General features: G+C 48.5%; 1 protein-coding gene across 3 annotated transcripts in view; it reads right to left on the reverse strand.

The window, feature by feature from the left end:
• The window catches only part of AIFM3 (apoptosis inducing factor mitochondria associated 3), a 44801-nt gene that overhangs the window by 6620 nt on the left and 25833 nt on the right, over positions 1-12348 (reverse strand). For all 3 annotated transcript variants that reach the window (XM_005427597.2, XM_005427596.2, XM_031062477.1), the window contains exons 7-15: positions 10734-10846; positions 7826-7912; positions 7121-7212; positions 5276-5406; positions 4071-4186; positions 3669-3740; positions 2624-2687; positions 1613-1689; positions 652-769 (exon numbers count right to left, since the gene is read on the reverse strand). In XM_005427597.2, the coding sequence (XP_005427654.1) occupies positions 652-769; positions 1613-1689; positions 2624-2687; positions 3669-3740; positions 4071-4186; positions 5276-5406; positions 7121-7212; positions 7826-7912; positions 10734-10846 (870 nt within the window). The remainder of the gene's footprint in view (positions 1-651; positions 770-1612; positions 1690-2623; positions 2688-3668; positions 3741-4070; positions 4187-5275; positions 5407-7120; positions 7213-7825; positions 7913-10733; positions 10847-12348) is intronic.

Below are 12348 nucleotides of genomic sequence, written 5' to 3' on the forward strand. Positions count from 1 at the left end.
CCCCCCAGCTTGTGCAATAGTGACAGGGTTGAGAGTGTGCTGAGCTCCTACCCAGATGGGGATGGGACAGACAAACCCTTGGAGGGCAGGGAGACCGTTGGGGTACGGTCCTTGCTGCAGAAACATATCTGGACATGGGAGAGGTGTCCAAAGGCTGAATTTGGAACGGAGGTTCCGAAACCTCTCAACCAACACGCAAAAAAGCTCTCTGTGAGACTGTGGCCATGAGGGCAGCCCATCACACCAGGGGTTCCAGGCTGACCAGAGGCGAGAAGGGTTGGAGCTCTGCTGAACGCTCCCAGGCCAGCCTGGCAGTGTGGAAAGCCCAGCTGGGAACCTGAGCCCAGTATGGCATTAGGATGTGAGCTCCTAAGTGTCCTGGGGCAAGGAATAGAGCAGGCTCCTGCAGCAGTGCCAGGGAGCAAAGGGAATATGGGAAAGCCTGTCCCTGGGCTCCTCTGTGCTGGTGATGAGGCATTGTTAGGCAAAGCTTGGCAAGAATGCTGACACATGAAGGCTTAAGATACACATGCTTCAAAATGTTCAATACAACTACCCAGTCTCTCTGTTGGCTGTTGTCTCATTCTTGCCCTGGAGGGTTTGGAAATTTCCTGAGAATCTGGAAAAGGCTCTTTTCTGCAAAGTACCTACCATGCATGTGGGCCATCTGCCAGTGGGGGACATTCACCTTCTTGTTATTCCTCAAGGCCAATGGAAATGTGACAGCATCTCCAGCAGCAAAGACCCCTGGGATGTTGGTCTGCATCATCTGCAGGGGGGAACAGAGGTGGCATTAGTGGGGTTTGCACCCTACAGAAACTCCACAGCTGGAGTGGTCCAGAGCTGCCACAGTCCCTCAGAACACAGGGAAAACCTCTGCTTGGCTGTGGGACCCCTATGGGAGATTTCACTCAGCCTTCTTCACTTTCAAATGAGAACACACATGCAGGGACCTACAGTACCCCTCAGCCAGTGGGTTATCCAATAAAAAGACACATGGACTGGTGTCCTGGAGCTCTCTCAGAAGTCTGGGGCTTGTTGGTGTTGGCTGACAGAGCACAGCTAATTGCAGGGATGAGCACTGCATGGCACTGAGCCCCACGCTCCCGACATGCTCCTTTGCCCAAGGCACCAACACCCACCAGCTCCAACATTGCTCCTCCCATCACTGTCCCTGGTGGTGTGGAGAAAGGATGAGATCCTTTAGGATCCTTGAAAAGATGGATCTATCTCAATTTTTTCCCCTCTAAATATCCACACCACTCCAGGACAGCTCAGAGCCAGACCCAAGCCAAAGCACTGAGGTCTGGGGTTTGCACAGCCCCCCTTGCAGAGGGGGTTCCCAGGCACTCCTGGTGATGCTTCCAGAATTTAACCATCTCACAGAATATCCTGAGATGAAGGCAACCACAAGGGTCATTGAGTTCAATTCCTGGCCCTGCACAGGCCAACCCAAAGAATTAAAAAATTCCAATTCTGCCAATCTTGGCAGATAAAAAGCCATGAAAAGCCCCTGTGGCAGCAGTTTGGAGCCCCAGGGAAGCTCATAGATCAAAAGAGCTGACCCAGTTCCTCCTGCTCTCCCTCCCACAGGGGCTGCCCCTAGGCTCACCTTGTTGACCACAATGAAGCCCTTGGAGTCGATGTTGATGCCACTCTGCTTGAGGAAGCCTGTCGCTGGGACAGCACCTGGGGGGAAGCCAAAGGCTGCTGCTGCAGTGTCCAGTGTTCCACAGTCCTGGGGGCTGATCCTGAGGCCTTTCCTCCCGCCAGGACTGGGGGGCTGCCCCCAGGGACAGACAGCAGCTGCTCTGGGAGTGTGGAGCAGGGCCAGGTACCCTACAGAGCCCCTACTGCCTCTGGCCCCTCAGGATCCCTGTCCTGTCCAAGCCATCACTGTAACCTGCCCACCGCCCTTTTCTAGTGCTAAGAGATAATTTTCAATTTCATTCTCTTTTATAGATAGTTTGAAAAAAAATTTATTTAAAAGGCAACCTTTGAGCTTCCAGCCAGGGCTCTTCAGCCTCCCCCCAGTCTGTGCATTTCCTTCACCTTCCTTCTCCTTTTTTTATTTTTTTTTTTTTTACCTTCAACGTTTTCACAAATCAGAGTAGTCAATAAAAACAACAAAACCAGAATTAAATTAATTCTGTGATTCTTCCAGTCCACAGCATTTTGAAGAGGGAAGGAAAGGGAATTTCCCCCCCACCACCACCAAGTGTAAAGGAGAAATATATCATATTCTTTGGGATATTTTCTTTTATTTTAGAGTATAGGATACATTTTTGATTGCTGTCAGCAGAAATTTTAAAAAACACACATTAAAATTTCAGTTTGGGGAAGATTTAATAAAAAACAGTTTGAGAGGATGAAACTGCTTTAAATGGGTTTTTTTCTATTAAAAAATATATTACTTCTGAAATATATTTTCAGTTGCATTTTATTGTGGGGGCTCTAGAAACGCCTTTTTTAGATATGCAGACTCATGTGTGGTAGTCCAGCAGGGCTAGCAGACCACTGCCAGTACCCCTGGCCACCCAGCCCCAGTGATCTTCTGCTGCCACATCCCCTCCAACTTCTTCTCTGCCCTCCCTCCGTGGCTCTGCCCCCACACAGCCCTTACCAACACCCACGACACAGACGTCAGCACGCAGGACCTTCCCACTCTTCAGCACAACCTCCTTCAGCTGCAGGAGACACAAGGGGCAGGGGGGACATCAGAGTTATTTTAGGGACAAAACCCCTCTGTAGCAGCAGGAAGCCAAGCTGGCAGCTCACCTCGTTTGTGAAATGCAAATTGACCATAATTCCTTAGAAAAGCAGCAGGAGGTCAGTGGGATCAATGAAGTCACCCCACATACCACACTGGCATACATTTGCTCCTGGTGGCCAAATCCAGGAACATGAATTTCAGGAGATAGGAAAGAGGGGAGAGCAAAACCCCACTAGAGAAGGGAACGGCAGCTCTGGGGGATGCCACAGTGTTGGTGAGGATGGAACAGGGAAGCCTTATAAATATGATTGCCTGGTGAAAGATTTTGAGAATATAGAAAACACAGACGAGATTGAAATGAAGGCAACCTTTGAGATCTCCTAGCTAATGAACAACGGGAAAACAATGGTGTGGCCGAGTAGGTAATCCCCTTTTTGATGAAACAATACCCTCTCCAAGCAAGCAGGTCCAAGGGTCAGAAGCAGACCCTGTCTGCTTGGCAGGAGGGGTCTAAAGAGTAGTTTTTAGGTTTTAAAGTGTAACACAGTTTGGTAATGTAGTGGTTCTTATAGGCTGTGTGTAAATGCTATAGGATTTGTATCTTGTACTAGATTGGTTAGTGAGAATCAGAATATTCAACAGAGAAGATGATTTAATGTATTGTAACAGGAACTTCGGTCTCTTTTTCTTGCTCTTCTTCGCTCTCTCTTTGCTCTCTCTCTCAGCCCTGCTCTGAGCTGCGGCTCGCAGCTCCCAGCAGGGCTCTGCACCCAAGCCCTTTGAGCTGCGCCCCGCAGCTCCCAGCAGGGCTCTGCACCCACGCCCTTGCAATAAATTGCATGTCCACGACCTAGCCTCAGAGATCTCTGTCTCCGTCCATCCCGACCGTGCAGGGGACCCTCAGCCGCTCCTACACCACAGCAGTTCCCCCAGGGAGCCCCTGCCCACCACTTACCTTCCCCTCCTGCTCCCGCAGCTCTGACACCTCTGTCTGCATGTAGAACTTCACCCTGTTGTTCTCAAACATCTGGACGGGGGACAAGGGACAGAGCAGGGGACATCAGGGCCCTGAACCACCCTGGTCCTGATGTCCTGCTGCCCCCTACACTGCCTTGCCCACCTTGCAGGCTTGTCTCAACCTGCACTGCTAAGGAGGTCAGCATCCCCATATTCCCAACATGGCTCTAGAGGTGTTCCATAGCACATGGACCATGACAGGGAAAATACAGCCCATTCTCACTGACTGCTGCCATCACAGCTTTGTCAATAAATGTGAAATAAATTAATTAGTGCAATAAGTGAAACAAGCAAAACCTGCTCTGTTACCAACCCCCACCAGATGGGAAAGCAAGGTCACCTTCATGACAGCACGGCCAACCCTCTCCCCAAAGAACTTCTTGAAGGGGACATGCTCCAGCTCCACCAGGGACACCGAGTGGGCCCTCTCTGCGAGGTAGGCAGCCACCTCCATCCCTGGGGAAGAGAAGCAGGTCCAAAGAGCCACGTTAGCCCAGCCAGCACTGCCCTATGTCTCTGGCTGCAGACGAGGAGCAGCCTCACCAACTCCAAATGGGGAGGCTGGAGCTGCACTCCTGGGAGAACTGGGGAGCCACCAGACCTGATCACACCAGGGGTCACACCAATTCAGGTGTTCTTAGATGTAGGTTTTAAAGACCAACGGGAGGAACTAGCCAGGAAATTCCAAAGTGCCCTGGGAAAAACATGGAACAAGGGACCTCAGCCAAGGGAAACCTTCCTCCTACTGCTGGGACAACCTCAGCTGTGGTCTGAAAACTGCTCTTGGGAGTAGCTGTTTTCTCCCATCAGAATGGTAGAATTTTGGTGCTGGGAATTGCATGGGAACCTCCACCAAGACATCTTCTGTCTGTGGGGGTTTTTTGGAAATGAATCTTTTTGATGACCTGCAGTTTGCAATTGGCCCCCCATACCGCATGCTTTTCTGTAGATCATATTGATTCAACCATGAAAACAAGCTTATCTTTTATAAAAGAAGAAAAACAAATCATTAATATCTTATAATAAATTCCCTGACTAATAATGATTTATGTTTAAGGCTTGCAGGACCCACTCTTATTTTGTTAGGACCCACAATAATTTTGTTGGAACCATGTCAAGCAAAAAGAAGAATCATCAAAGAAACAAGATTTTTCCTGTGCATTTTAAAATTCACCACACTACTAAAATGTAAAAAAGAAAAATCCCACAGGCTCCCATCCACCAACAAGCCTCTCCTGACTGAAGCCAACTCTAGACACATCAGATTTGGACCCACATGAGCAGCAGTATTTGTCTTGCCATGTACTTTTCAGACTGGGACAGCAATATCTATGCCCATGCCAGCTCAATCTCTTTGAAAAATCAATTTCTCTGGCATGGAAATGTCCTTACACACACCTAGGGGTGGAGGTTGGACTACCCCAGGTCCAATTTCATGGGAGTGTTACCTCTAACTGGGCAGTGACAAACTGGGTAAAGGACTTTACCCATCTGCAGGCAGAGGTGGAGAGCTGGGACAGGGCCACGGGCCAGGCAAGCACTCACCCAGGAAAGATGCTCCCACGATCACAACATTCTTGCTCGTGGCCAGCTTCACCACACGATTGGCATCTTCAGGCGTCCGGATGTTGAAAACGTTTTCCATCTCCTTACCTTTGCAGCTGAGAGTTTTGGGCCTGAAAAACACTGAGGGTGATACAGCTGCTTTTCTCAACTCTGTGTGGTTCTGTGCCCAGTCAGGACTGCAGACACTCCTCCCAGGGCTCCAAGAACATTCCCAAATTTCCCTTTTTCACTTTTCTCTGGGCTGGAGACATTACATGGAAAAACCCAGATGCTGGTGGCCAGTGGTGGAGCGGGCGATGCTGAGCAGCCACCCCAGACCCCATCATGGACTGGTGTACCCACAGATCCAGGGGAGCTCCTTGCTGGGGTAGTGCAGCCAGCGCAGGACAGGCATTGCTTTACAAGCCTATGCTCAATTACTGGCATGTCACAAAGTTTTTAGAAGCTTAATGGGACACAGAAAACTCATTCTGACCTCCAGCAGTACTTTGGAGCCAGATATTGTAAGTTTGATAAGGCTCTGCAGATGTAGGCTACACTCTCCATTCCCAAGGGCACACTGCTGATGCTGTAGCAGCTTAACTGTGCCCTCCCCAGGCACTTACTGTAGCCCATATATTTTTAAATATCTGGCCCCTGCATAACTGACTCAGATCTGGAAACAGGACAAAAGCACCTGAATAATTTAGGTACCCTAAAAAAAAACATTGTACCTGGAGCTTGTGCATGAGGATTTTGAAATTATTGCCAAAGGTTCAATCCTCTTTTGAACCTAATTGGGTGGCTGGTGCACATGGCATTTTGGCTGTGATCCTGTACACCCCAGCACCAGCTATTCACACCTTGTGGCACTGGCTATGACTGGTGGCATCTTGGTTTCCAATGTGAGTCCCTGCTTTGGCTGATCTACAGCATTCCTTCCCCAGATGATAAATTATGCAGGGGCTGTATTTCTCCTACTTCATTTTATGGCTTGATGTAAGGAACACAAGGAAGGAGAGCCAGGATGCCTCATTTTCAGCTTAAACTGCCAATTTTGACAAACCTCCAATCGAAAACAAACTGATCCACTACTTCCAGGGCACAAGTGACAACAGCAACCCAGAGTGATGCTCGGCATGCCAGCACGTCAATACCACCTTTCCCTATGGCTGGACCAGGTTCAGTCCTGAAAATTCCTATTCTGGGGCCAAGGCTCCCAAAGGGTCTGTTAGAATGGGGCAACAGCAACACCTAATTAAGGCTGCAATAGCAGCGTTAAACCTTAATTGCTGAAAAAGATCTTAAAGGTTGGCAGAAAATGAAAGATGGAAATTCAGAGGGATTAATTATCTGGTTGTCAGGGTTGAGTGTTATCAAGGAGTGAAAAAAAAAGCAATGTGACAAAAATGCCCTCTAAAAGAATTAGGATACTTCCACTTTGGAGCTTTTGTTAAAGAAAATATGTTCAAGGTCCTGTTACCACCCCTGGAAGTATCCAAGGCCAGGTTAGATGGGGCTTGGGGCAACTTGGTCTAGTGGAAAGTGTTCCCTGTCCACAGCAGGGGTGGACCTGGATGAATTTTAAGATCTCTTCCAACACAAACCATCCTGTGATTCTGTGATTCTATAATACATGATGTAGATATATATGGAATATATAGATGATGATATATAGATGGAGCTACATACAGACTTCCAATATCTTTTGTGTTCCTTGACTTTTCCATACTCAAATTCAATGTTTAAATTCACCTGCCACATTTCATCCCTTATCCCCAGGCTCCTCACATTCTCAGATAAAACAGTTTCTCTTGATCTTTGAGATGTTTGTCTGAAGCTTACGTGTTTCCCGTTGCTATCAGCAGCTTGTTGTACTCCATCTTAAACCCATCCTTGAACACAGCTATCTTGCTCTTGACATCCACAGCCGCCACCTAAAATCATTCCTAAATAATGTTAAGGAAGAAATCCCAGATTTTCACTGAGGTCCCAGCCCAATCAACTTGTCTGTCAGGTTTTAGTCCTCCATGTCAGTTTTAGTTAGTTAGTTGGTTGCTTTTAGTTAGTCTGTTAGTTTCAGCCCCGCCATGTCCACAGCTTGGCCAACCCACACCTTAAATATTCCTAGCTGCATTCTCACAAATCCTTGAAGGTCTCCCAACATAAATAAACTAATGGGGAGAAATATTTAAGCCATCATTGTCTGCACTGTTTGAAGGCTGATTATCCTTATCAGATGGCACCTGGCTCCCCAGATCCACATGAGGAATGGCAGGTAACACATGATGGTCACCACAGACAGCCACATCATGGTCACACCCAGAGTGCCCTTCCTCCCACAGAAGCATTGTGTTTTGAACACAGGAGCTGTGTTTTGAACAAGCACAGGCAACCTGCACTCCTGGGCAAAAAGAGGGGGGCTGGGGGAGACCCAGCATTCATACAGTTGCATCCAGTGAGTCAAGAACAGAGACAGTGGCCACATTCCCTAAATACAGCCTTTGCATACTAGCACTTTCCTTCAGGCACACACAGGACTCTCCTTACCTGCATTTCAGTCAGGACTTCAATGTCATAGGTGCAGAAGAACTCCTTGGGGCGTAGGGCGATCTGCTCAGGGTGGGAATCCATTGACTGCAAAAAAAGCCATTTTTCTGTCAGCTGCTGTGGATTGAACAGGTGAATAGAGAAATGGCTGCTACCAGCACAAGTCAGCTCTTGCTGCATGGGTTAAGGGAATGGTTCTACAGGGCTGGAATGAAAGCCTGTTCAAGTAGGAGTTGTCACAAGAGGCTGGCCTGGGCTCCGGTGACTTCTCTGCTGGTTTGGCGTGGGGCTGGTGCTGAGCAGCTAAGGCAAGATCACAGCAAGTGCTTCAGAGTGTCAGCAGACATAACTGCAACCCCTCTCAGTACGCACAGGTTCATAGGAGCAAGAGAAAAGACTTATTTTACAACACAGGTGGTGAGGTCCTGGAACAGGTTGCTGCCACATCCCTGAAAGTGCTGGACTAGAGCAAAACCTGGTCTAGTAAAAGGAGTAAAAACCACAGCAGGGGGAGTGGCATAGGATGACCTTTAGAAGTCCCTTCCAACTCAAACCATTCTATGAGTATTTGGAAAACAGCCAGTTACCAGGGCAAACGGAAGCTAGGAGAGCAATAGGAACAAGCAGCATTAACACACAAGGATTCACTTTCAAAAGCACCCAAGTTATGCTGCACAAGTTCCCATCCAACACTGAAGCAAGGCGGTGGGGCCCACATCTGCACATCTTCAGCTGCAAGATAAAGGTTCATGCTTTTACCAGCCTTCCCTGGTCATTGTAGTGAGATGTACATCTTTACACACAGGGTTGAGCCCAAGCTCATCTGTCCTCCTGACTCTGTGGACACAAGCTCAGACTCAGGCTGAGAACAAGCTGAGCATCAAGTGACCAAGGTGGGTGTGCAGGCTGCTCCCTGCTCGCATGTCCCTCCCTGCCTGCAGCATAGCAGGAACAGGCAGGGATGCCATGGTCAAGCCCTGCGATAGATCACACAGTGCCAGCAGCAGCATCTACTCATGCCACATAGGGATGGTGTTTGGGTTTGACCCAGGAGTGACAGCGGATGCAGGAATCAAGGGCTTTCCTATTCGCCCACGGAGATGGATGTGCAAGACCCTTCTCCCTGGAGGTGGCCTGGTCAGGGGCTGGAACAAGCCCAACAAGAACAAGCCCTCACTCTGACTTCAGACAACACTCTGCTCAGGAGAGACTGGCGTCACACGACTTGAGGCAGGGGCAGGGTCATACAGGTTTTACTGCAAATTCTTTGAATACTCCACATTTACAGAGAGAAACATCTGACCCCTCTGTGACAGTGTGCAGGAAGGGCAAAGCACAACAATACACAACCATCATGCCTTTTGCTGCTGCTTGGTGCTCTGGGGACAGTAACAGAGATGTGGCAACACACAGGTCATGGTCCAAAGGAGACAAAGGGAAACAGCTCAGCAGGACCTGGAGACAGACTGATAACAGGCATTCAGCAGGGCAGAGGAAGGGCACTGCTGCAGTTTCAGGCAGCAAGAGCTCTGCTGCTTACAGAGCTAGCAGTGGCACTCCTCCAGTAGCTTGTACAGGTGTAGTCCCACACACAATAGGATTAAGAAAAATTCCATTCTTCCTACCCTCTTCCCAAAAATTCTGCCTTCTCTTCCATGGGCTTTGTGTACCTTTCAAAAGCAATTACAGCCAGAGGTGTTCAGTGGAGGATTTAACAAACCATGTACAACATCTCTGCCGTGTGGAATGTTCTTACTATTTAACAGTGAGAAGAAGAGCCAGTCTAAGACTCATACATGGGGATGAGCGTTTGGAAGAGCTGTCTGGCTGTGAGAGGGACTCAGATTCTCCAAGCTGCTCAGCACAACCCCTGTGATGCTTGGATGCAGGTAGCAGGCAGCTGCTCTTCACCCCAGGCAGGACTCGCAGAAGAACAGAAATGGCCTGAATGCTCCCAAAAAATCATGTGCATGTTTGCCTGTCTTTGGAAATCCCTTTTTTTGGGTGCTGAAAGATGGTATGATTGTAGTAGGCCCCATGGGTAAGCATTCCTACCATGAGGATGAACACATAGTTCACCTTACGTTATCTTCAGGCTCCAAGGTCAAATGCTGCAGTCCAACTTGAGCTGCTGCCTGACATCAAAGAAGGCTCAGGAATCAGCAGCAAAAAAATCTGATTAAAGACCATCCTGTGTCTATAAACTGGAATGCAAAATGGGATGTGTGTCTAAAAAAGCAACCTTTGCACTTCCATCAAGTTATCAAGCTGTGATGACAGCTGAGAATTGTCGTAATTACAGCACAGAGCGTCCCTGGACAGCAAGAAACAGACACTAATAAAAACTCTGGTAGACAACACCATTTTTCCACATGCTCCATTTCATTGCCTTAAATATTTTTGATCCAGAAACACTTTAAGAAGGCCCATCCAGTTACAAGCTGGGTAAGAGAGCTACCATTTCATCCATGGAAGAATCATGGAATGGTTTGGGTTGCAAGGGACTAAAGGCTCATCTCATTTCAATTTGCAGGGATACCTCCCACTAGACCAGATTGCTCCAAGCCCCAATGTCCAACATGGCCTTGGACACTTCCAGAGATCCAGAGGCAGCCACAGTTGCCCTGGGCACCCTGTGCCAGGGCCTCATCACCCACACAAGGAAAAATACCTTTGTTTTTTTCTGCTGGAGTAATCTTAATTCAGTTTGAACAACCCATTTTTTGTGTTTCATAATTCATTCACAAAGAGGGAAGAAAATTCAAGGGAAACAGAGACAGGAAGATTAATGAAACAGAACCTTACTGCTGCAATGAATAATAGTGGGGAAAGGCCCTAGAGCAAATTTTAAAATTGGGGACCACATTTTAAAACTGGGGAACCGTGGCATACCCAGAGTGATACAAACCTTACTGAGCTTTGGTCTGTCATAGGGCAAGTGTCTGTCCATGGTGCACATCACAATCCGGTCAGAGAAACCCTCCTGGCGCAAGGTCTCTGCACAGACCAGCCCAGCTGCCCCTAAGGGAGAAGAAGACCAGTGACAGCCATGTGTATGTGGCCCTGGCAGGTCTGCGCTGCTAAACCCGCTGGGGCTGACTCCAAAACCACAACCTCCAGCAGCCCTGGCCTCACCTCACAGCCTCTCCTAACTCAAACAGCTCACACAGGAAGCCAGTTGGAGCAGATGCATGAGGCAGCAGAAGGGATGCTCTGTCTATGGACCATGACATTAATCCTCTTGTCTGTCCCTAAACTGTCACAAACACACAAAGAGCACACCTGAGGAGTGTGGCTAAAGCCTGCAAACTCTGACAAACTCCAGGCCATAAGCAGCCACTTAGAACCTTAGACTTCTCTAGTCAGAGAAGGGTCTGCACACCCTGCTCCTGGTGAATTTATGTCCAAGCATGGAGAGTAGGAAGTCCTCCCTCCTCCATGGCCAAGGTGTTGGTTGTGTGACTCACTGCAGACCATTTTCCATCTATTTCTTTAAGGGTTTTTTTGTTCACTTGTTTCAATCACAGAAAAAAACTCAATAAATCAAACAAAAAGTTGCCTTGGGAGCTCAGGTGAGAAGTCCGGAGTCTCTTCTCAGCCAAGGAAGCCTCACTCCATGATAAGTGTTTTTAGGCCCACAAATTCTGTAACACCACTGAGAGAAAATGGACCTAGACCATATGGTTTGGTCCATCAACAAGACACTCCCACTGATGGAGCTGGGGGACAGTGGAAGAAGGGACAGGCAGGTGGACATCCTGTGGATGATACCAGGAGCATCCTGAGCCAGAGCTGACACTGTGCTGATGTCAGGATGACCCTCACACGAGCAAGGGACTGCAGTCAATTGCTCTCAGCTCTGCTGGGCATGGCTGGACTGGCAGTCTTTCCCCAACACTTCCCCACAAATCCAGCTTTGAAATCTCCTTTGGTGTCCACCAGAATAGACTCTGGTCTTTAACAGACCTGTAAATTTATCTGGTAAAGCCTGAGAAAGTTTCCTCAGTAATGGCAGATGTTGTCTATGGAGTGACCTTGCTGAGGATTGTGCTAATTGTCCAGACCTGCTGCACACCAGGACATTCCAGCTGACCTCAGGGAGCAGTATGTCCCATCCTGGCATTCAGTCAACAATCAGCAAGGGCACAAACAAGGGAAAAATGACACCCAGCAACATGGGAAAAGCCAGTCAAGCTGGTTTTCCCCTCTGCTCAGACTGTGAGATGCACCTTAGATGATCCCAATTTGATGATCCAATATCCAGCTTGGATCTGGTGACCTCAAGACTCAAGTAAGAACAACCCATGTGCCAGGAGCAGATGTTTCCTCCCAGACCCAGGAACAGAAGCTCCCATCCTCCTCCCACCCTCCATTTCACCTCAACATGGCCCAGCCTTGGCATCCAACCCATTTCAGAAACTTGGTAGAGACTCTTCACCTCATCCATCAGGCTTTCCACAAAAATGGCAACACACAAATGGAGCTGGGACAAAAGGGAAGGGGAAGGGGAAGGGGAAGGGGAA

The sequence above is a fragment of the Geospiza fortis genome, unplaced genomic scaffold (genome assembly GCF_000277835.1).
Source record: "Geospiza fortis unplaced genomic scaffold, GeoFor_1.0 scaffold224, whole genome shotgun sequence".
Classification (NCBI taxonomy): domain Eukaryota; kingdom Metazoa; phylum Chordata; class Aves; order Passeriformes; family Thraupidae; genus Geospiza; species Geospiza fortis.